Source organism: Elephas maximus, chromosome 13 (genome assembly GCF_024166365.1).
Source record: "Elephas maximus indicus isolate mEleMax1 chromosome 13, mEleMax1 primary haplotype, whole genome shotgun sequence".
In the NCBI taxonomy this organism is placed as follows: Eukaryota; Metazoa; Chordata; class Mammalia; order Proboscidea; family Elephantidae; genus Elephas; species Elephas maximus.
In genome coordinates, this window is record NC_064831.1 from 33,321,173 (window position 1) to 33,345,767 (window position 24,595).

Consider the following 24,595-nt stretch of genomic DNA (forward strand, 5'->3'; position numbering starts at 1 on the left):
TTTTATGGTGGATTTTGTTTTATAATCTATTTATCTGAGATTAGTATTGCCACTCCTTCTTTTTGGGAGCTGTTTGCTTGATACATTTTTTTTTTGATCCTTTGATTTTTAATAAATTTATGTCTTTGCTTCTAAGGTAGACAGCGTATTGATGGGTTCTGTTTTCTTAATCCATTCTGTCACTCTTTGTCTTTTTACGGGTACATTGAAGCCATTTACGTTCAGTGTGATTATTGTTAGGTATGAGTTTATTGCTTTTTAAAGGTTTGGAAGAATTCTCTTTGCTGTAATTGACTGTAGGTGCAGGTCTCACCTTCAGCTTCGCATTTCCAGAACTCTGCTTTATGTGTTTATTTAGCTATCTTTCTAGCCCCATATATTCATTTTATTTAAAAAATTTGTCGTTTTTCCTTCTAAGTCTTCTATTAGTTTTAGTAATAGTAGCACAGTAGTACAAAGCTGGGAAATGGCCACATACATTGGTAAAAATCAAGTGGTTCTGTTACTATTAAAGAAGGAAGATTTGGGGTATAACTAAGTCTGTGCCATAGCCTGTCCTCATTTTTTATTTTTAAACTTCTCTCTGACATTTTCATTCATTCAGTATATGATGCATTACATCTTATGAATTTTTTTTCATGTAATCAACTGTATTGCAGCTGTTACATTACTCCGCTGCAGCATGCCATATTCATGATGTAGAATCACCTCTAGTATATTGAGTCTTACTTAGCCTTTGAGATCTTAGTCTATGAAAATGACTTTCAGTCATGTATTAGCATTATGAAAGGAGTTTTGTTGTTATTTAGGTACTCCCTATAATTTGTACGGTTCAGTTTAAATCATAAACAATATAAAGTCATTGATTTTTATACTCCTCTTTGTATAGCAAAGCCCTTGTGGCACAGTGGTTAAAAACTTGGCTTGTAACCAAAAGATTGATAGTTCAACTCCATCAGCTGCTCCTTGGAAACTCTGTGGGGCAGTTCTCCTATGTCTTGTAAGGTCACTATGAGTCAGAATTGACTCAAAGGCAGCGGGGTGGTTTGTATTGCTGTATAAGAACTGTAAGCATGTGAAATGCGTCTATGTATTTACAATCCAGAGAGCCAGAAATATATTTTTTATTTGGTTATATTATTATGGAAAAAAAATTAATAGAATTCAGGTATCTCTGAGAAAGCTATCTTGAGAAATCCTGACTTTAGAAAAACTTAACTTAGATCAGTGTCTCCTTTTTTTAAATTTTAAATTAAAAAAATTTTAAGTTGCAGCAGTAATAATGTGGCAAAAATAAATATATAAATAAAAATACAACAATAAAGAGTACTTTAATGTCAAAAATAAAAATGGAATGTTCTGTAGTATACCTCCTCCTATGTTGCCTGCCAAGATAAGAGATTGGAAACTAATCATTCAGACTTTCTACTGTGAATGTTTACTATATTTATCTCTGTGTGTGTATAGAAAAAAATCCATATTTAAACAAAAGTGGGATTATATTATAACATATTCTGTGTCTTATATTTTTAATCAGTAATTTTTATGCTTTTGTGGATCATGGGCTCTTTTTAAGAATCTGACCTTGAGAAATTCATACAAATATAGTCATAAAATGTTATATATAATTTACAGAGATTTATTCTGGCTGCAGAGCCTCTGATCTAAGTGTGTATGTGTGGTTTGCATGCATCACTTCTCTTGTAGCAGTCCTGTAGGAGAGGTAGTAAGATGGTGACCTTTTGCTGTCATTTCTCTTTGTTATAGATATAACATTTTAAAATTCCTATCTAATGTTTTTCTTCTCAGAGACCTTGTGAGAGTTACTTTTATCTATTAAAAATATTTTGAAATTACCAGTGTCTACTTAGGGAAATAAACCTTAGATATCTTGCTCCTTTAAAACAGGATGTGTATCTTAATTTCCACACCTAGTATAGGCTTAGAACGTAAAAAACCAAAACCAAACCCATTGCTGTCAAGTCGATTCCGACTCATAGTGACTGTATAGGACAGAGTAGAACTGCCCCATAGAGTTTCCAAGGAGTGCCTGGTGGATTCGAACTGCTGACCTTTTGGTTAGCAGCCATAGCACTTAACCACTACGCCACCAGGGTTTCCAGGCTTGGAACATAGGAAGGTCTTAATAAAGAATTGCAGAGTGAATGAATGAAAGCAATGACTGATGCCCGATATAAAACTGTTGTTGGTTCCGACTCATAGGGACTCTGTGTACCACAAAACACTGTCCGGCCCTGTGCCATACTGATGGTTGTTGTTATGCTTGAGCCCATTGTTGCAGCCACTGTGTCAGTCCATCTTGTTGAAGGTCTTTTTCGCTGACCCTCCACTTTACCAAGCACGTCTTTCTCCAGGGACTGATCCCTCCTGATAACATGTCCAAAGTATGTGAGACAGAGTCTCGTCATCCTTACTTCTGAGGAGCATTCTGGCTGTACTTCGTCCAAGGCAGATTTTTTTCATTCTTTTGGCAGTCCATGGTATATTTAATACTCTTTGCCAACACCACAACTCAAAGGCGTCAGTATAAATACAGGATTAATGAAAGCTGAGTTTTCCGTATGCAGTTTGCATAAATTTGGGTATTGAAATTTTTCTTGTGAAATTCTAGACTCTTTAAGAAAGAAACTAGAAAGAAATATAAGAAAAATTTTTATTAAAAATTACCTTCTGTTTATCTTAGTGGAGGTAGAAAGATGAGTAGTAATCTTTGTTTCCTTGCCTTATTCATTAGAGTGCCTCTGTTTTTCTTAACTAGCATTTAATGTTGTAGAAAAGCAAAGAATTTCAATCTCTATCAAAATAATATGCTGAATTTATAATTTGATGGCTGAAATATGGACCATATATAATATATAGATTTTCCAAGGGGTAAGAGTTGCTTTTTAATATTAGTAAACCCATTTGATTTATTTTACAATCCAATTTTCTCTTTTGCGTACTAGGGCTTTATTGTGTAGCTTCTAGTTTATGAGACTTAAGACTATTAAAAAAAAACAAAAAACGAAACAACCAAACTCGTTGCTGTTGAGTGGATTCCAGCTCATAGCAACTCTATAGGACAGAGTAGAACTGCCCCATAGAGTTTCCAAGGAGCATCTGGTGGATTCGAACTGCCAGCCTTTTGGTTAGCAGCCGTAGCTCTTAACCGCTACACCACCAGGGTTTCCTAAGACTGTTAGTAGAACATATTTAATTATATGTGAACTGTTAAAAACTGTTAATCAAAAAAAAATCTGTAGTATATGATAGGAAAACATGGATCTGGAATTCATGAGAACAGGGCTTCAGCCTGGTTCTGCTACTAATTAACTATGTGCTGTTAGATAAGTTCTTTAATTTCTTTGTAGTATGGGAGCCTTAAAGGTCATTTAGTCTGGTCAGAACTCTGAAACAATATTATATTTACTCAAGCCCAAAACAGGTATAGTAAAGTAGCAGAATTAATTATTTATTGGAGTTTCACTTGTGTACTTACTTTGATAAAAAAAAAAAAAATATTTCCTTTTAATTCTCTTTTGTAGGAGATTTTTAAACTAAACCTTGAATGTGGTTCTTGCTGTTCAGTTTGCTCTCTTCTGTTTTAGATTTTATATTTGTTCCTGTGTATATGTAAAATTGGTAGAGTAGAAAGAATTTATGAGCTATTTAAAAATGACTTGAATGGCAATTGTTAATGACAAAAAATCTTTTTTTTCCACCTTTGTCCATTTGTTTTTTCTCTTTTCCTACTACTGAATTGAATTCTCATTTTGTAATTCATTTAGTGGTTGGAGTATGGTGGAAAGGAAATCTCTTATGATACTGTGGTTTTCCTTGCTAGGTTTTAAAGTAAACTCGTCATTATGAGACAGTGCAGGCTATATTTCAGTGAACCTTACATACACTTCCTATTTGTCTTTCCTTCTTCATTCTTTCTGTTTTCGGCTTTCTTAATTTTCCCTTCTACTTTTCTGACCTTATTTGTCTGTCTCATCTTAGAAACCTTAAGTGGGAAGGGGATGGTCAACTTCAAGGATAACTTTTTGAAGCTAAGAATGATTCCATTCTGTTTCCCATGATGATGCCCCCTTTGCTTTGGCACATTCCTGTCTTGATATATACCTTTTGTCTATCAGTTTTGTCATTTAGAGAAGAGATGGTTGATTAATGGAGCTTGACTGAACACAGCCTAATGGCAGAGCATTAGAATGTCAGTTCTTATCCCAGCTTTGGTACTGCATCGTGGTTTTGGGCATCTTAACCTCTTTATGTATATTTCTGTATCTGTAGAGCAGAAGCAGTGAAATGGGACGCTTGGTGTATTTGCTCAGGTTTTTTTTTTTTTTTTAAAGTTATATAATCTTGTTTTACCCCATTTTTGTTTTCTTCACCTGAAGATAAATATGGTGTTTAGATAACTACACAGGTATTCTAGTTATTATTTTTAATCCTCAAATCACCATATTTTAACCCCCAGCCAATGGTACAGTTTAGTGTAGCTCTGAATTTCTAGTCAGATAACCTTGTAGTATTAACCTTGAGTCTGTTATTTCCTAGCTGTGTAAGCTAAGACACCATTGCAACATATTGAAATAACAGTAATAACACTTATAGCTATTTTTGTGAGGAGTAAATGGGATTTAATAAATGTAAAGCAGCTATTAATATAAATCCATGTTAAACCAAAACCCATTACCATAGAGTTGATTCCTGGTAAACCCATGTTAAGTGTTCAAAATGGGGCTGTTTTTGTTACTATAGCAGGAAGAGCATTTTTCTATTCTAAGCAACCTATGAAGACATCCAAGGAATATGTATGTTCCACAGTCCCAAACTCTGGAGGCTTCCTCTTGTTACCATACAAGTAAGTGGCTTTTCCAGGCAGCAGCTGCTTTCTATTTAGCCTATTGCCCGAAGCATTAACATAGACTTCTTTTCTATCCTGTAGGCTTAACAATGATGAAAGCATCACAGTGTAGAGAAGGAAAATAAAAACCAATACCCAATATTGTGTCTCTTAGAATTCATAGACTGTGCTCCTGTATAGGAGGTTATCTCTTGACCCTTGCCTTCTTTCTCCTCAGCCCTTGTCTCTTTGCCGTGTTTCTGGAGCTAGTCATACTCCTTCCACCTGCAGTCTGGCCCATCTGCTTCCAGTCTTAGAGAGAGGGAGGGTATTGGTTCTTCCCGGTCCAATATCAGCCTCGTTTCTTTCCTTAGGTTGATTAACAATGGAACTATCAGGTATCTTTAGGGAAATTCATACTCCAATGTACCGTATATTTTCTGGCTCTCACAGATCTAGACTATACAATTGTAATATTTCTCAGTACATTTCCAAAGTCTGGTATATTTGGTCTAGAATGCACTATTTTTAGAGATTCTTCCAGGATGTATTTTAGGTTGTATCACCCTTTACTTCAGCTTCTTGCCAATGGCTAGGTGAAAAGATAGGGCTTATGTTTTCGCTATTTATTTTCTGCCCCCTTCCCCCTGAGGGTAACTCTTGAACAGAACATATGCACACCTATACAGAGCACACGTGTCCACGCAAATGTAAAAGATAACCATGGCTTGTACAGGTGTTTGTGAAAGTGAGGGAACCACCATTGGTGGTGCAAAGGAAGATCGCTTTGTGAACTGATGAGGAGTCTTCCTTTGAAAATTTAAGTCACGCTTCTTTGGCTTCAAAAAACAGAGCTATATCACTGGGCACTCCATTAAAGTTGGGAAGCTAGAAAAAAGCAAAGGGGTAACAGTGTAGGTAAAACTGACCTCATGCTGATGGGCAGTGTTGATAGAATTACATCCGAACTGAAAATTTTTCCTCTCTTATCTTCTCAGTATATTCTAATTATATAAAATATTTTCTTGGTAGGAAATGAAACCTCTTAATGCTATTGAAAAATCCGTTCCAGAAAAGGTCTGAATGTATTCCTCATAGATTTAATAAGCCTCTGTTTACACTGTCAATTTATGATGTATCCTGCTTATCTTAACAGTCAACCAAATCATTATTTGTGTGAAAATTTGCCTTGTCTTTTAATGAACTTTTAATTAAAAATAGATTAAGCTAAGTTGAATTCTTCATAGTGTATTTCACATAGTTTTTTATTACCTTGAAGTTGCTCTTAAGAAATGAGAGTATTAGTTACTATTATTTATGGCTTATTAATACAAAGTAAATCGTAGGATGTTAATTCAAGCTCTGTCTCACAGATATCAAGGAGCCCTGGAGAAGCAATGGTTAAGCACTTGGCTTCTAATTGAAAGGTTTGCTGTTTGAACCCACTAGCAGTTCCACAGGAGAAAAGACCTGGAGAACGGCTCCCCGAAAGATTACAGCCTAGTAAACTCCATGAGGTCAGAATCGACTTGATGGCACACAGCAACAGTCATAGAAAGCCAGATGGCAGTGCTTGAGTTGATAAAGGAGTTTCTTTACACCAGAGCTTCTTAATAAGTGTGCACGGCTGACTAAACTGCTTGTTACCAGTGCACAGAGATGAGTACCGAAATTGAGAAAATATTTACAAACCTTTATAGCTTAAATGGAGCCCTGGTGGTGAAGTGGTTAAGAGCTCAGGTCGGCAGTTGGAATCCACCCACAGGTCTGTGCAGCACAGAGTGAACCCTAACATAAACAGTATACTTCAGTTAATAATAATGTATCAATATTGGTTCATCAGTCGCAGCAAATATACCCCACAGATGCAAAATGGTTTGCAGGAGAGAAAGGGAGTAAATGGTTACTCTTTATTTTCTGCGTATTTTTTTTGAAACCTAAAACTGTTCTGAAAAAAATAAAGAAAAAAAAAAAAGCACATCACATTATCTCCTTTTAGATGTTAGGAAACTGAGTCACAGGGAAGTTAAATAACTTGCTGAAGCTTGAATGTGTCGGAGCCAAGATTTATACTCAAATAATCTGGCTCTAGAGGCTATGACGAAACCCTGGTGGCATAATGGTTAAGTGCTGTGGCTGCTAACCAAAAGGTCTGCAGTTTGAATCCACCAGGTGCTCCTTGGAACCTCTATGGGGCAGTCCTACTCTGTCCTGTAGGGACGCTATGAGTTGGAATCTACTGAGCGGCAACAAGTTTCGGGCTTTAGAGTCTGTGATGTTAACTGCAGTGTTAATTATGCTTTTTGTAATTATGAATCAATTGCTTTTTTTCTTTTCATGCTTGTTTTTGAACTACTTGTGTTTGAAATTTAAGTATAAGACTTGCCTGTTTGTAGTAGTAAATAAATTTAATCATGCTCGTCAATGCAAGTAAGAGAATCTAATCTTGCCTTGCATACTTTAAAAAAAAATCCACTGGTTAGAATATATTTAGTTAAAATAAGATAACATTTGGTTAAGATCAGCTAGTCCTTTTGCAGATTAACAAAAAGTGAAGTTAAAGCACTTAAAGCTTCTCGCCTTTCTCATACTCGTGAGGGTCGCTGTGAGTCTGAGTCGGCTCGATGGCAATGGGTTTGGTTTTCGGTTTGACTTTTTCAGTGTAGTTGTCTATGTTATCTTATATGAAGATATATATCTGTCTTATATTACTTTTAAAAAATATGTAGTTATTTGGGTCCAACCCTATTTACTGTTTAAACTTGATGTTAATTGAGTATACCAACTACCTTCTACTTCATTTACCAAAGAGACGTATGCAGGCAGTGTTGAAAGATTTAGCTTGTCTTTTTGGAAGGTGTTTTGGTTTTTACCTGAGGCTTCTGTGGTTTTTATTGTTAATAAGTATTGTAATGAAAAAATAGAAATAATAAAAGCTTAATACTGTATATGGATATAACATGTAAGTGGACATTACAGCCCTTAGTGTTCACTTGCTTTTACAAATGTATAAAAGTACTTTAAAACATGTTTATTGTCAAAAGTCTAAAGAAAAATAGAAAGTATATTAATCTCTAAATCATTTAAATTATTGTTTGAGGACTTGCGTTTACAGAGATAAGAACCCCACACATTGTGTCCAGTCCATTAAAACAAGAAGAAGTGGGAGAGATACTTTGATAAGCGTTCTGCCTGTTTTAACCGTGAATGCTATTATCCGGGGAATGATGCTGTATCTCTTCCATTGGCATGGTCTTTTTCATGCTGAGCGAAATCAGTACTTTCAGGCGTTGGATGACAGAAGAATCACTTCAGAATTAAAGGTGCCTGTCACACATTGTCATTGGTTGACTTTTGTTTGCTGTTGAGGTTTTTAAGCTCTCATTTTTCTAAGTCTTTTTTAGGGGTCTTTGTAAGATTTCTGTTGATACCTTTTTTTTTTTTTAAAGACTGGACTTTAAATCTGTGGTCAGGGATCAAGTGCAATGACTTCCAAAAGTGAAATACTGAGACACTTCGTCATTTACTGAGATACCTTTGCTGCTGTTGTCTTGTAGGTGATTTCCCTTTTAAAAGGTTTTTCAATGAGACAAGTAATTTACAGTGTAAGTGATTTTGAGACAAATTGGGAAGTGAGGTAATAGATTTAAGGTATGTTTAGTTAACTAAAAATATAATTCTCTGTGTGTAAAAAAAAAAAAAAAAGCCATTAAATAGGATGAAGTTAAAAAGATATGTCCTCACATTGAATGATGCAAGGTTTTGTTACATATGTATAGGAACTACATCTAACTCTTAGCAGTGACCAGTAGAATACTACTGGCCAAATAGGGAGGAGGTGAAAAAGAGAACTTTTTTTTCCATATAATTTATTACTCTTTAATTTTTACTTTCTGTAAAAGGCAAGTATGTGTTTCTTAAAAAAAAAAAAAAACTTTAAAAATAAGTTTTATACACAAAACTTATAAAACAAATCCTTAAATTGCTCCATTAACATTAAATGTTGCTAAATTAGGAGAATGGCTTATATAGTATTTTTGAGATTTCAGCCTTGAAAATTTTAAGTGGAATTTTGTTTTTATTTCACAGTAGTATGCAAACTTCATGAAAGTTTGCTTTATTTAACCTGGTTTTAGTAAAACACGTTATCCCGACAACTTATATTCTCGAAGCAATGTGCATTTATCATTATTAATTTAGTTCTTTATCTTGATACTGAAAGAAACTGCATAGTGAGAAGCCCTTTACACAAGGCTTTCTAATCACAATTTCTGCCATCCTATTAAGGTAATCACTACTCTGAATTTTAAAGAATACCTATTTTTTCCCCTTTTAATGCTTACGTATGTTTCTTTTAGTAGTATAGTTTTTTTTGAGCTCCTTATAAATAAAAAAAAATTTTTTTTCTTATAAATAAATCACAATGTATGTGCCCTTTTGTCCTGGTATTTTTATTTCAACATTATGTTCATGAAATTCATCCAGTTTGACTTAACTTCTGGCATTTTATTTTCATTTCTGTATAGTATTCCATTATAGGACTATATCATTTTTTTTCAAAATCTCTTCTATTGTTGGTGGACATTTGGGTTGTTTGTAGCTTTTAGCTATTATGGAAAACACTGCTTTAAGCAGTTTGTGGGTCTTTGGGGGCACATGCTTGTATATTTCTGTAGAGTAGAGTGACGTGGCTATAGAGTAGGTGTTCATACATTCAACTTTAATTGATATTGCCGCAATATTTTGCAAAAGTGTGTGCCGTTCCCAGCATCAGTGTGTAGCCGTTCCCCTTCCTCATCAGCAATGGACCAGTGGTTCTTATTTGAGCAGTGTGGTAGTTGTGTAGTGGTATCTCATGTTTTTATTTTGGATTTTATTTGTAATGAGGCAGTGTATCTTTTCTCTTACCTGTCAGCTATTATAACTTTTACTTCCATAAAGTGCCTGTGTAAGCCTTTTATCCAGTTTCTTATTGGCTGTCTTTTCCTTATTGATTTGTAGAAGTTTTGTTTTTAATCTGTTTGGCATAAGTATCCATGTTTTGATAGGAATACTGTAACTAATTTCTCCCTTTCTGTGCTTTACCTATTCACTTTTTTTAAACTTCTTCAGAAAACATCATTGAAGGATAATTAAGTATAAAGTCTGACAAATATATACACCTGTGTAACTGCCATAGTCAAGATACAGAATATTTCTCTCACCTGGGAGGGTTCTCTTGTATCCAGTTGTGATCATTCCCCCCCACAGATGTATACACACATATTTGGCCCCTATCTAATCTGATTTTTGTCATTGTAGACAGTTTCGCCTGTTCTATAATTTCATGTAAACGGAATCATACAATAAGTACTCTAGTGTCTAGATTGTTTTGGTGAGGCTAGAGTTTTAAAATTCATCCACAGTTACGTGTATCAGTAGTCTGCTCCTTTTTATTGCTGAGCAGTACCACTTGGAAACTCTATGGGGCAGTTCTCCTCAGTCCTATAGGGTCGCTATGAGCCAGAATCGACTCGACGGCACTAGGTTTGGGTTTAGTACCATTTTGTTTATCCATTCACCTGTTGAGGGAGATTGGGTTGTTTTCAGTGTTTGGATCTTATGACTAAAAGCACCGTAGGCATTTCTTGTATAATTTATTTTAGTAGAAATATGTTCTTACTCATTTTGGGAAAATATGTAGCAGTGGAATTGCTAGGTACTATGGTAATTTTTTGTTTAACTTTATAAGAAACTGACTTTTTCCTAAAATAGTTGTAGATTTTACACTCTGACGAGTTATGTAGGTATGAGTTCCATCTGCTCCACGTACATCTCAATATTTAGTATTGTCAGTCTTTTTATTTTTGTAGTAAGTATGTAGTCATAGATTATTATTGTTTTAATTTGCATTTTCCTACCTACTGTCTTTTCATGTGTTTATAGGCCACTTGTATATCTTTTGTGAAGTGTCTGTTCAAATTTGTTGCCCATTATTTCAAATTGGGTTATTTGTCTTACTCCATTGTAAGAATTCTTTATGTATCCTGTAAAGAATTCAGTCATCAATTATATATATGGGGACTATTTTTTCCAGTTTGTGGCTTATCTTTTCATTTTCTAAATGTTGTCTTTCAAAGAGCAGATGTCTTGAATTTTTATTAAGTTTAATTCATCAATTTTTTTTTTATGATTATTCTTTTCCTTTACGGTTTCTTTCATGGTGCCCAGTGGAAGAATTTACTGCTTATCCCAAGGTCATCAAAATTTTCTGCTAGAAGTTTTATAGTTTTGACTTTTAAATCTAAGTCTTTGATTCATTTTGAAATAAATATTTTAAATAAAATATTTTGTGCATGGTATGTGGTAAAAGACAAACTTGTTTTTTTTTCTCATGGGGATATCCATGTGTTTTATACCCTTTCTTCATTTGATAATCTAAAGTCTCTTGATTTCTATAGCCTTATAATAAGTTTTGAAAATAGTGTAAAATCCTACAAATCTGTTTCTTTGCAAAATTGTTTTGCTATTCCTGTTTTTTTCTGTTTCTATGTACATTTTTGAATCAGCTTGTCAATTTCCATAAGAAATCCTGTTAAGATTTTGATGAAAATTGTGTTGAATCTATAAAATCAGTTTGAGGAGAGTAAACATTTTAGCAACATTGAGTGTCCTAATGTATGAATACATTTAGTACAAATTTATTTAGTCTTCTTTAACTTCTCCTAGCAATGTTTTATAGTTTTTATTATCCAAATCTATAGACATTTTGTTAAATATATCATTAAAGAATTTTATGTTTTTAATGCTATTGTAAATGATATTATTTAATTTTCATTTTCCAGTTAGGTATAGCCAGGTTATAGAAATATAATTGACTCTCTTAGTTATCCTGTGCTGCTGTAACAGAAATACCACTAGTGGATGATTTCAACAAACAAAAATTTATTCTCACGGTTCAGGAGGCTAGAAGTCTGAATTCAGGGTACCAGCTCCATGGGAAGGCCTTCTCTCTCTGTTGGCTCTGGGGGAAGGTCCTTGTCATCATTCCTCTCCTAGTTCTAGGGGTTTCTCAGCACAGGGACCCTGGGATCCAAAGGTTGAGCTCTGCTCCCAGCTCTTCTTTCTTGGTAGTAGGAAGTCCCTCTCTCTCTGCCCCCTTCTGTCACCTTATATCTCTTGTAGGATAAAAGGTGATATAGGCCACACTCCACAGAAATTCTCCTTACATCTGATCAGGGTTGTGACCTGAGGTAGGGTGTTGCATCCCACCCTAATCCTCATTAACCTGACCTAATCCTCCCATTAACATAATGGACAGCTCACCCCCAGATAGATCATAAACATAGGCAAAGAGGCTAGGATTTACAACACATTACAAAATAGAGGATAATCAGATCACAAAATGGGAGACAACCACCCAAGTTGACACATATTTTGGGGGGGGGACACAGTTCAATCTGTGACATTGACCTTATATCCAACAATCTTATTAAATTTACTTATTAGGTCTAGTAGCTTTTTCTCTTCGATTCTTTAGATTTTTACAGCATAAACATGCTGTCTACAAACGAAGACTGTTACTCCTTCATTTCCAAATTATCTGCTTTTTAGTTCTCATTTTAGGCTCATTGTACTGGTTTGAACTTCTATTACAATATTGAATGGACATTATGAGAGCTGACGTCCTTGTTTTGTCTACAGCTTTAGCTGATAGGTTTTCATAGATGCTCTTTCTAAGGCTGAGGAAGTTCCTTTTTATTTTTGGTTTGTTTCTATCATGAGACAGTGTTGAGTGTTGTAAATTGCTTTAAAAAAAAATATCTACTGGGTTAGTCATGCGTTTTCCTCTTTTTTTTTTTTTTTCCTGCTTATAAAATCAGCTACACTGATTGATTTTTAACTATTAAACCACGCTTGCATTCTCTGGGTAAACTTCACTTTATCATGAGGTATTTCCATTTTAAGTAAGGCTGAATACCGGTATTTTGTTAATGATTTTTGGTGTATTTACATGAATTATATTGCTTTTTGGTTTTCTTTTCCTGTAATGTGAAAGTAGTTGCAATGTAGACTCCTAGCCTATATTTTCTGAAAGTGTTTGTTTAAGATTGGTATTATTTCTTTCTTAAGTTTTTGGTAGAATTCACCAGTATAGCTATCTGGGCCTGAATTTTCTTTGTGACAAGGTTTTTAATTAGGAGGTCGATTTCTTTAATGGATATAGGTCTGTTCAGATTTTCAGTTTTTTTCTTGACTCAGTTTTGGTAGGCTATATCCTTCATGAAATTTGTCCATTTCATGTAAGTTGTTGAATTAAGTGGCATAATATTGTTCATAATATTAGCTATTATCTTTTAATGTCTGTAGGATATGTAGTGAAGTATCTTTCCTTTCATACTTGATATCTTAGTTTCCTGGTGGTGCTGTAACAGAAGTACCACAAGCTGGTGGCCCTAAAGAACAGAAATTTATTTTCTCACAGTTTAGGAGACTAGAAATCCACATTCAAGGTACTGGTTATAGGGGAGTTCTCACTGTCTGTGGATTGTGAGGGAAGAACCTTATTTTCTTTAGCTTTGGCTCCTTGGTGGTCTTCACTGACTTCTTATCTTCTCCTGTGCATACTAACTTACTCTGTGTCTGTGCTGCTCCTTGTGAATTAGAAGTGATTAGGTTTAGGGCACACTCAACACTGATAGAGCCTTGCTAACATAACAGAGAAAACCTTATTTCCAGACTGGATTATTTCCACTAGTATAGGTGTTAGGATTCTGATACATATTTTTTTGAGGTCAGGGGCATAATTCAGTCCATAATACCTGATATTGGTAGTTTGTTCGTCTCATTTTTTTTTCCCCTCAGCCATTCTGGCTGATGTTAATTTTATGAATGTTTTTAGAGAAGCAGCTGATGGCTTTACTGTTTTTTTTCTCTTTTTAAAAAAATGATTTTCTGCTTTAAGCCTTACAATGTCCTTTCCCCGTTTGAATTTCATTCGCTGTTCTTTGGTAGAAGCTTGTCATTGATTTGAGGTAGAGGTTTGATCATTGGTTTCGACATTTTCATCTTTTCTAATACAAGCATTTAAAGCTATAAGTTTCCCTTTGAACACTCCTTCCCACAAATTTTGATATGTTGTGTTTTCATTATCACTCAGTTCAAAATAATTTCTAATTTTCCTTGTGATTTCACATTTGATCCATAAGTTATTTGGAGATGAGTAGTTTAATTTCCAATTCTTTAGGACTTCTTCAGATATTATTATTTTTTCACTGTACGCACACACACAACTCAGTATTCAGCCAAAGAATTAAGAGGACCTTTAGATTTCTAGATCTGTTTCTCTGCATAGCTTCTGCTTCTCTAGCAGATTAGCTTTCAAATTCTAGCCATCTCGCCCTCTTAATAGGTATTTTTAAGCTTCATTAACATGCAGTAGCCACAAGAAGATTATATTTCCTTGCCCTTAAGAATGTCTTGAGGATATATGCATAGTAGCACATCACCCACATCTATCTACAATATAGGATACATACACAGGCCTTTCGAAAGATAATGTATCATAGTATGGAATTATGGAAGTCCGGTAATTCTGGCTAGTAAAATTTGGTCCTAATTTTTGAATGTTTTATATAGTCATCTACTTTTTTAGAGTGGGATATATAAATATCAGTGTATATGTGCTATACTAAAACAAATTCTTTTAGAAATAATTCTTGTACTGTTTATGAAAGAACCAGGAGCCCTGGTGGTGCAGTGGTTAAGTGCTTGGCTGCTAGCCCATGAGTCAGTGGTTCCAACCTACCAGCCATTCCACGGGAGAAATATGAGGCAGTCTGCTTCTGTAAAGGTTACAGCCTTGAAAACCCCATGGGGCAGTTCTGCTGTGCCCTATAAGGGTCGATATGAGTCGGAATTGACTTGATGGCAATGGGTTTTATAAAAGACCAATGAGGAGATTATTTTAAGAGCTGAGTTGTGAACTACTAAAGATCTGTGTATGGACAGTGACAATAAGAGTGATTAAGAAACCTTGTTGAAATGGAATGAATAGAATATGTATGAAGTGAGGGAAAGTCAGAAGTCATGGATGACGTTAAGTAGAAAAACTTACCCTTCCAAGTGTAGCAGCATGTTTAGGATGAAGATGGTAGGTTCAGTTTTATACATTTTTTTTTTAATTTTAGGTGCTTATTGGATAAGTGGAGATTATCCTGTAAGTAGAAATGTGGGATTAGAGTTTAGGAATAGAGCTGGGCCAAATATGAAGATTTGACAGCTAAGCCTAAATTGATGATAGTAGATGATGTAGGAGTGGATGGTATTGCCGAGAGATATTTGACAAAGCCTAAGGAAAATGCCAGCATTTCATAGTTGAGAATAGTGAAGGACAAAGCCTGACCACCAAAGAAGGGTGTTCAGAGCGATGACAGGAGGAAACCAGAAGAAACTACTTAATTTTAAGTTTGCTCGTCTCTGAGCTTTTATGCTATGTATTTGTAAAGGATGAGTAGTGAAGTTAGGTAGAACCATGACATCTGGAAGGAAAAATTAAATGTTGTATTATCTCTGTTTCTTCATTTACATTTAAAGAGTCAGAATATTCAACTGAATTATAAATAACCAGTCTAAATTATTTTTCCCTTCAGTTATTACTTTATCTTTTTATTGAATTTCTTTTAAGAAATAGGTTTACTTTTCATATTTCTAGTTTATTAATTCTATGGTAATAAATCTTAAGTTTCATTAACAATAATCAGATAAAATCGAATTGTTATTTTCCAGAATGCTTTTCTTTTTTTAGATTCAGATATTTTGGTGGTGATGTGATGTTATGTTGTTGTTAGCTGCCATCAGGTTGGCCCCTGACTCTTCCTATCCCCATGCACAACAGAATGAAATACCGCCCGTTCTTGTTCTATCCCCATGATTGGGTTTTCATTGGCTGATTTTTGGAAGAATATTGCCAGGCCTTTCTTCCTAGTCTGTCTTTGTCTGGAACTTCTGCTGGAACCCTTTCAGCATCGTAGTAACATGCAGGCCTCCATTGACAGAGGGGTGGTGGCTGTGCTGAGATACATTGGCCAGGAATCTAATCTGGGCCTCCAGCATGGACGGCAAGAATTCTACCGCTGAATTCTCTACCCCTTTGCTCAAATTAGGGAGATACAAAAATTGATGTAAAGTAATTCTGTCTAAGAGAAAGCTCATTGCAAAATTTTAAGCTTGACTCTATTTTATCGACAAACAGTACTTTTAGGCAGGGTTTCTTTAGGTACCTCTAAACACAAGCACACACACACATATATATGAGTATACACCACTGATAAGTGATATGTATTTGATGTTGTGGCAGATACTCTGTTCTTGACTTTGAATGATATATCATATTGAATTTGTTATTGGTTTTTAATAGGAACATGTTCAAGGTACACTATGGAGATATTTTAAAAAATTAGATGCAAGTTTATAATATGCTTATGAAACATTCTTGTTTGGCTTCCTTTTATCATGTTTTAAGGTCAAATGTGATTCTGATGTTCCACAAAGAGACAGAGATTGATAATCAAGAAAGAATAGCCCTTTAATGTGATTTATGTCTATAGATTTTATGTCAGATATGAAAAGTTGCTGTTTAAATTGTAAGGGAGGATCCATTAAAGAACACTTTAAACCATTTTACTATTTAGCTTATCTTGGGCTCTTGTTTTTAGAATTCTGCCTTTTCAAGCAAACTTTGAAGCAATAGCTTATGTTTATAAAATATAATTTGATGAAGTTAAAATTTTTCTATTTTTAATAATAGAAATAATGTACTCCATTTCTTTTTTGGTACTTTTAATACTGTTTAATGTGAAGTTGTGTGTGGCTGAGTGGAGTGCACCAGAAACCAGTGGTTTTCTAATTTTCATCAATTATTTGAATTTCTTTTTGTCAGATGATGTTAGACAAAGACAGATTATGGATTCAGTAGGAAATGTAGAAGGTATAAAAAATTCAGCAAATGCCTGTCATTTTGTACTATTGGTTTGAATATGTGGTTGGGTTAGTTATATAGTAACCTAAAGAGTGCTTCTTAGTTCTTGATTCAATCTCTGAAAATATCACATATCAATTGACATTTTGGTTATAATGGAATAAATCCCAGTTATTTTTGCTTAAAGTACTGTTCCTTCAAAAACTTCCTAATCATTTTTTTCTTTTGTTTGTTCAAATCATATATATGTATGTATATGTATATATATACATATATGTATATACACACACACAAGTGTATATATATATATATTTAACTTGAACTATCCTTTCCTAAGATTTATTTGGTTCAGTTTTTTTTTAAAGGCATATAACGTTTTGCCTTTAATATCTTATACATTAATCTAGTTCCTCACATAACTTATTTTCTTCATGTTAGTTTTTACATATAAGAAGTAGTTTGCCTTTACTAGTATACATATGCTCTGAGAAGTTGCCCCAAATCTTTTAGTTGGCAGATTCTTATAGTTGATATGATGGCCTCATTTTGTAGATAAAGACATTTAGACTTAAAGGTTTAAAATGAATTAGTTGCTCAAGACTGGCAGAGATGGCTGCAAGGATGGTAGTGTAAACTGGTTTTTGTTTTGCTTCCCAATCTGATGTTTTTTTCTTGTGATCATACTGTGATTCTCAATTGCCTCTCTTTATCTTCATTTTGTATTCCACAGTTTCCCCCATCTGTTAATTTTTGTATCTGTATCTTGGGTTTCTTGTTGTTGGTTGCCATCAAGTCAATTCTGACTCACGGCGACTCCATATATGCACAGTGGAACCATTCCGTAGGATTTTCAAACCTGTGTCCTCTTGGAAGGTCACATCTTGTACCTGGGTTAAGTTATTTTGCTTCTCCTGAAGTTGATCCACGTTTTTATGCATTTTTCTTTTTTTATGCAGTTCTCTGTCTTCCCACCTAAGTATAATTTATCTTCTCAAATTCCTCCATTTCCTTCATAGCGTTTTATACATACCCTTATTACTTTTTGTTTGTCTTTTTATTTAAAATGATTTTTAGCCTCATATTGTAGTCAGTGATATATTTTATTACCAATTCTCTTCTCCCAGTCTAGAAGGAGTGGGGATTATCCATAACTCATAAGGACACTATATACAACGGAACGAAACGCTGCCTGGTCCTGTGCCATCCTCATGATAGTTGTTATGCTTGAGCCCATTGTTGCAGCCACTGTGTCAGTCCATCTTATTGAGGGTCTTCCTCTTTTTTCCTGACTCTCTGCTTCACCAAGCATGATGTCCTTCTCCAGGAACTGGTCCTTCCTGATAACGTGTCTGAAGGATGTGAGACAAAGTCTCGCCATCCTTGTGTCTAAGGAGCATTCTGGCTGTACTTCCTCTGAGAAAGATTTGTTCCTTCTTTTGGCAATCCATGGTATATTGAGTATTCATTGCCAACACCACAATTCAAAGGTGTCCATTGTTCTTTGGTCTTCCTTATTGTTGTCCTGCTTTCGCGTGCATATGAGACAGTTGAAAGCACCATGGCTTGGGTCAGGTGCACCCTCGTCCTTAAAGTGACACCTTTATTTCTTAACACTCTGAAGAGGTCTTTTGCAGCAGATTTGCCCCGTACAATGCCTCCTTTGATTTCTTTTTGACTGTTGCTTCCATGGGTCTTGTCTTAGTCATCTAGTGCTGCTATAATAGAAATAACACAGGTGGATGGCTTTAACAAAGAGAAGTTTATTCTCTCACAGTCCGTTAGGCTAGAAGTCCGAATTCAGAGTGCTGGCTCCAGGGGAAGGCTTTCTCTTTTGGCTCTGGAGGAAGGTCCTTGTGATGCATCAGTCTTCCCTTGGTCTGGGCGCATCTCAGTGCAGAAACCTCAGGTCCAAAGGACGCACTCTGTTCCTGGCACTGCTTTCTTGGTGGTATGAGGTCCCCAAGTCTCTCTGCTTGCTTTTCTCTTTTATATCTCAAAGAGATTGGCTTAAGACACTATCTGATCTTGTAGGCCTTATTAGTATAACTGCCAGTAATCCATCTCGTTCCATCATAGTGATAGGACTTACAACATTTAGGGAAATCACATCTGAATATAAAATGGTAGACAATCATATAAGGGAATCATGACCTAGCCAACTCGACAGACATTTTGGGGGTACACAATTCAATCCATGACAGGCATTGATTGTGGATCCAAGTAAAATGAAATCCTTGACAACTTCAGTCTTTTCTCTGTTTATCGTGATGTTGCTTATTGGTACAGTTGTGAGGATTTTTGTTTTCTTTATGTTGAGCTGAAGGCTGTGGTGTTTGATCCTTATCAGTAAGTACTTCAAGTCCTCTTCACTTTCAGCAAGCAAGGTTGTGTCATCTGCATATAAACAAACAAAAAAAAAACCAAACCCAGTGCCGTCCAGTTGAATAGCAGGTTGTTAATGAGCCTTCCTCCAATCCTGATGCCATGTTCTTCATATAGTCTAGCTTCTTGGATTATTTGCTCAGCATACAAATTGAATAGGTATGGTGAAAGGATACAACCCTGATGCACACCTTTTCTGACTTTAAACCACGCAGTGTCCCCTGGTTCTGTTCTAATGACTGCCTCTTGATCTATGTACAGGTCCCTCATGAGCACAATTATGTGTTCTGGAATTCTCATTGATCAGAATAACATAGTGTTTTGTGCATACTAGGAGAGCTGTTTGATTCCTTATGTATGTACATGGAGACCATATCAGTCGGGTTGCTTTTGATTGTAAGTAATAGGAAACCCAACTCATAATGGCATATCAGCTCTTGTAACTAAAAAGCCTAAAGGTGGAATGGTCTTGAGGATTTGATTGATTCTAAGTTCATGAGTCTACCTGGGATGAGCTCTATTTTTCTGTAGTTTTCATAGCTCTGCCACCTTTGGATGTTGGCTTCATCCTCAGGCTAGCTTCCTTCAAGAAAAATTGAAATATAGAGAGAATTCGAAACACTCCTGGAGCTGTGTACTTATTATTTTATAGCCTGAGAGAAGGGAGGAACTATCAAACGAAAATCCCGAGCTTTACTCTTATTGCACCAATTAAATTCCCTTCCCTAAACCCATGTGTCAATATGAAAGGGATTATTACCCACATTGGTCTAGCGCAATCAGGGTCATCCCTTATTGCTCGGGTGGGGGAGTGTACTCCAACAGTCTCTCCATTCTGATACACAGTAGAAGAGGCAGGCAGTCACAATGTGTGTCACATACACAAACTAGTAATGTTTTATTTGTTCCAACATTAAATTCATGTTACCTGTCATTGGTTGTGTTTACATGTAAGAGGTACAGCCAGAATACTCCTTAGAAGTGAGGATGGCGAGACGTCATCTCATGTACTTTGGACGTGCTATCAGGAGAGATCCGTCCCTGAAGAAGGACATCACACTTGGTAAAGAAGAGGGTCAGCAAAAAAGAGGAAGCCCCTCCATGAGATGGATTGACACAGTGGCTACAACAGTGGGCTGAAACTTAGCAACGACTGTGAGGATGGTGCATGACTACGCAGTGTTCTGTTCTGTTGTAATGTAGGGTCGCTTGTGTGAACTTGTGTTTGAAGGTTAAGGGGTGGAGCCTAATAGACCCAGTCAATGGAATAAAGGGTCAAGTTTACATCAACCTTTATGTTTTCCTATTTTAAGCAATGAATTAGCTGGGTAGCATAGTGTTATAAACATGACACCTCAGGTATCTGAATTCCAAAAGAAGAGAAATAAGCATCTTGGAAAGTAGCAATTCAGTTGTATCTGATTATTGCTACAGAATCCTAAGATCTTTCAGCAAATTCAATATCTCAGATAACACTTTTCAAACTTCAACGTACATATGAATTACTTGTGGATCTGATTCTGTAGGTTTGGCGTGGGGCCTGAGACTCTACATTTTTAATAAACTCCAGATGATTCTATTGCTGCTGGTCCATTTTGCATAGTTAGAATTTAAAATACCAAACTGTTTTTGCCATTTTCTGAAAGTGTTGAGTACTATCCAAGTTCACTATTTCAAGTTTACCATTGTTTCTTTTTTGGATCTCTGCAGTAGCCTCATGGTTAATCTGCCTCCTTCACTTCTCTTGTCCCGCTACAATCTGTTCTCTGAATAGCAACTCTAGTGTTTATTTTAATATGTAAATCAATCATATCATTCCACTGCTTAAAAACTTCCATGGTATCACACTGCATTAAAATAAAATCTAGATTCCTTTTCATAGCATTGTTGTTGCTTTTAGGTGCCATCAAGTTGGCTCTGACTCATAGCAACCCTACATTACAACAGAACAGAACACTGCCTAGTCATGCACCATCCTCGCAGTCGTTGCTGTGTTTCAGCCCATTGTTGTAGCCACTGTGTCAATCCATCTCATGGAGGGGCTTCCTCTTTTTTGCTGACCCTCTTCTTTACCAAGTGTGATGTCCTTCTTCAGGGACGGATCTCTCCTGATAGCATGTCCAAAGTACATGAGATGACGTCTCGCCATCCTCACTTCTAAGGAGTATTCTGGCTGTACCTCTTCCATGACACATTTTTCATTCTTTTGGCAGTACATGCTATATTCAATATTCTTTGCCAACTGCATAATTCAAATGCATCAACTCTTCTTCGATCTTCCTTGTTCATTGTCCAGCTTTTGCATGCATGTGAGGTGATTAAAAATACCATGGCTTGGGTCAGGTGCACCTTAGTCCTCAAAGTGACATCTTTGCTTCGTTAACACTTTAAAGAGGTCTTTTGCAGCAGATTTGCCCAATGCAATTTGTCATTTTATTTCTGGACCGATGCTTCCATGAGCTTTTCAGAACTACATACTAATAAATTGGGTACTACATGGCCTGCCTCTTGAGGTAGCCCCTGCCTACCTCTCTAAACTTATTTCATATGATTCTTCCTCTTATTAGCTATGGTTCAAGTCTTTTGCAACTAACTAGTCTTTATGCTGCTTGTAATGCTGGATCCCTGTATCTTCATATGACTAGCTCCTTATTATTCATGTCTCTACTTAATTGTTAAGTGTTTCTGAGTATTTCTCGTCATTGACTTCAGAGAAATAAATTCTTACGGGATGTGGTGTGGAAAAAGTAGATCACTAAATCTTAGTTCAGTTAACACAGGATATTAAAGTAGCTTTAAAATTTGTTTGGCTTGATTCATGTTGAAGATTACTTCAGGATACGTTTTGAACTTTTTTCCTGTAATTTTTTATGGTATTAATAAATGCTTTTTTTTTTTTTAATCATAGTCACTGTGTGCCCAGTATTCTGCAGACAAACGAGAAGATGAGAAGATGTGCGATCATTTGATAAGAGCAGCTAAATATCGAGACCATGTGACAGCAACTCAACTAATCCAGAAAATTATCAACATTCTCACAGACAAGCATGGAGCCTGGGGAAATTCTATAGTGAGGTAAAGGGACACCTTTAGGATTTGGCCACTGATTTTCTATTGCTGACCCAGGTTTAAATAAATGGTTTTGGATTTATTTGATCAAGGCCAGATGAAGAAAGAGTAATTTAATTTTGTATTTTATCATTTACTATGAATTTGAAGCCAACGGGGAGGAGAAAATCAATATAGGTACAGTTATGGATCTTCTGAAAGAATATTTGCTGATATATATATATTTTTTTTGAAGTGAGCTATTGAGAGAACCAGGAAAAAAAAAAAAAACCCATATTGAGAGAAGCAGTTAACATATTTTGTTATTTTATTAGGTATACTCATAGCTGCATTTATACTATTACAATATTTTATTTAAAAAAACTATTCCCAATTTTACACTTTGGGGTTTTTAACACATAAATTGGAAAGAATAAAATGTGTTTACTTTCTTGAATTATGCTGCAAATTGCAGGACTATGATGATAAAAGTGGTTAAATGCCTTCTTTAAAAGTGCTGCCTATAGAATTTTATTTAATATATGTATCTCCTTTTACTGAACGTGCTAGTCTTGATTCTACTTTCTAGGAACAAAGTGATTAAATCACCTTTAAGGACTAGAGAATTTAGATCAAATTGTAAAATTCAACCCCCGTGGAATACTTTATGCTACAAATCTTTGAGACATATTTTGACTCTTTCAATTAAGTTTAAGGAAGTTTTATATTCTCCCATTTGAAAGAGATATGCTTTAATAAGTTCTTCTAACTGGTTTATTCCATTTGAAACCGTGCTGAGAAATTGCATTTCTTAGCGAATTTCCATGAACTTATACATAAGAGTCACATGGCGATCTATTAACATGTAGATTCTGATTCAGTATATCTGGGGTGGAAATGCAGATTCTCAGTAGGGAACTTGTTAAAAATTCAGATCCTCAGCAGGAGTTTGACTTGGTTTGAAGCTCTGGCTTTAATCTTCATTTCTGCATAACTTTTTCTAGAAGTAAAACAAAAAAAAAAAGAAAATAGTATATTGTGTTTTGCATATGGGTATAATTAGTTCCCACTTGTGTTTTAATCGAAGTCCCTCTGTGGTACAAATGGTTAACATTATTGGTTGCTTTTTTTAACTAAAAGGTTGGAGACTCAGCCTTCCCAGAGACTCCTTGGAAGAATCCGTTTCTAAAAAATCAGCTGCTGAAAACCCTATGGAGCACAGTTCTGCTCTGACACACACAGGGTCACCATGAGTCGTAATCAACCCAAGGGCATCTGGTTTACTTGTTTTGTGTTTTAATCAACTAATGCATCTCGTAGACATCTTCATATAGTTTTAGAAATTTTTCCGTACAAAGTAAATATTTCTTCACTTTTTGAAAGGTGATCTTTGAAAAAGCGACTTCTGGGATTTTTGAGTTTTGAGTACAAATATGCATTAATAGGAAACCCTGGTGGCTTAGTGGTTAAGAGCTATGGCTGCTAACCAAAAGGTCAGCAGTTCAAATCTACCAGGAGGTCCTTGGAAACTCTATGGGGCAGTTCTACACTGTCTGTAGGGTTGCTATGAGTTGGGATTGACTTGACGACGGCGGATTTAGTTTTTGGTTTGGTATGCACTAATATACTAATATATGGAACCCTGCTGGTGTAGTGGTTAAGAGCTCAGTTGCTAACCAAAAAGGTCAGCAGTTCAAATCTACCAGCTGCTCCTTGGGAACCCTGTGGGGAGTTATACTCTGTCATATAGGGTCACTGTGAGTCTAAACCGACTCAATGGCACCTAACAACAACCACACGCACTAATATGGAGTAGGTATATCTCGTGATTCTTTTTAGGAAAATAGTTACATATAACAAATTACATTTCTGGGTATATCGTTTTTAGTGTTCAGAGGAAGGAGTGCAGGTCAAGGACTTGAGGGCAAAAGGACAGAGTAAAGGCAGGAACCTTGTTTGAATCCTATCCCAGCTGATCTCAGCTGCAAGAGTAGTTGTTAGAGTGACATGGACCAAGGAGCCAGAGACCTCTGTGTACTGGGGAGGAGGCTGGGAGTCAGGGCATTTACTGCAGGCTTTAGAGTTTCAAGATAATTTAATACCCCAAATGTGGTGTGGTCATTTTGACATCAAGTACTGAATAAATTAGAATATTATCTTGAAGTATACTGCTTGGTACATAGTGAGAATGTAATGCAAATTTGTTAAATTAAAAAAAAAAATACTTTTTTTTAATGTAAAAGAGTTTTACAATTTTAAGATTGAAGAAATTTAGATAATTTATGCCAAGTGTTTCATGGGTCATTTTTATGAGATCAAAATTCTTTCTAATGATTGCTGTAGCTTTGCCTAGCACA

At 35.6% G+C, this 24,595-nt stretch overlaps 1 protein-coding gene across 1 annotated transcript in view; it reads left to right on the top strand.

The window, feature by feature from the left end:
* The window catches only part of LRBA (LPS responsive beige-like anchor protein), a 769,624-nt gene that overhangs the window by 323,104 nt on the left and 421,925 nt on the right, over window positions 1-24,595 (top strand). The window contains exon 38 of the mRNA XM_049905216.1: window positions 22,099-22,265. Within this exon, the coding sequence (XP_049761173.1) occupies window positions 22,099-22,265 (167 nt within the window). The remainder of the gene's footprint in view (window positions 1-22,098; window positions 22,266-24,595) is intronic.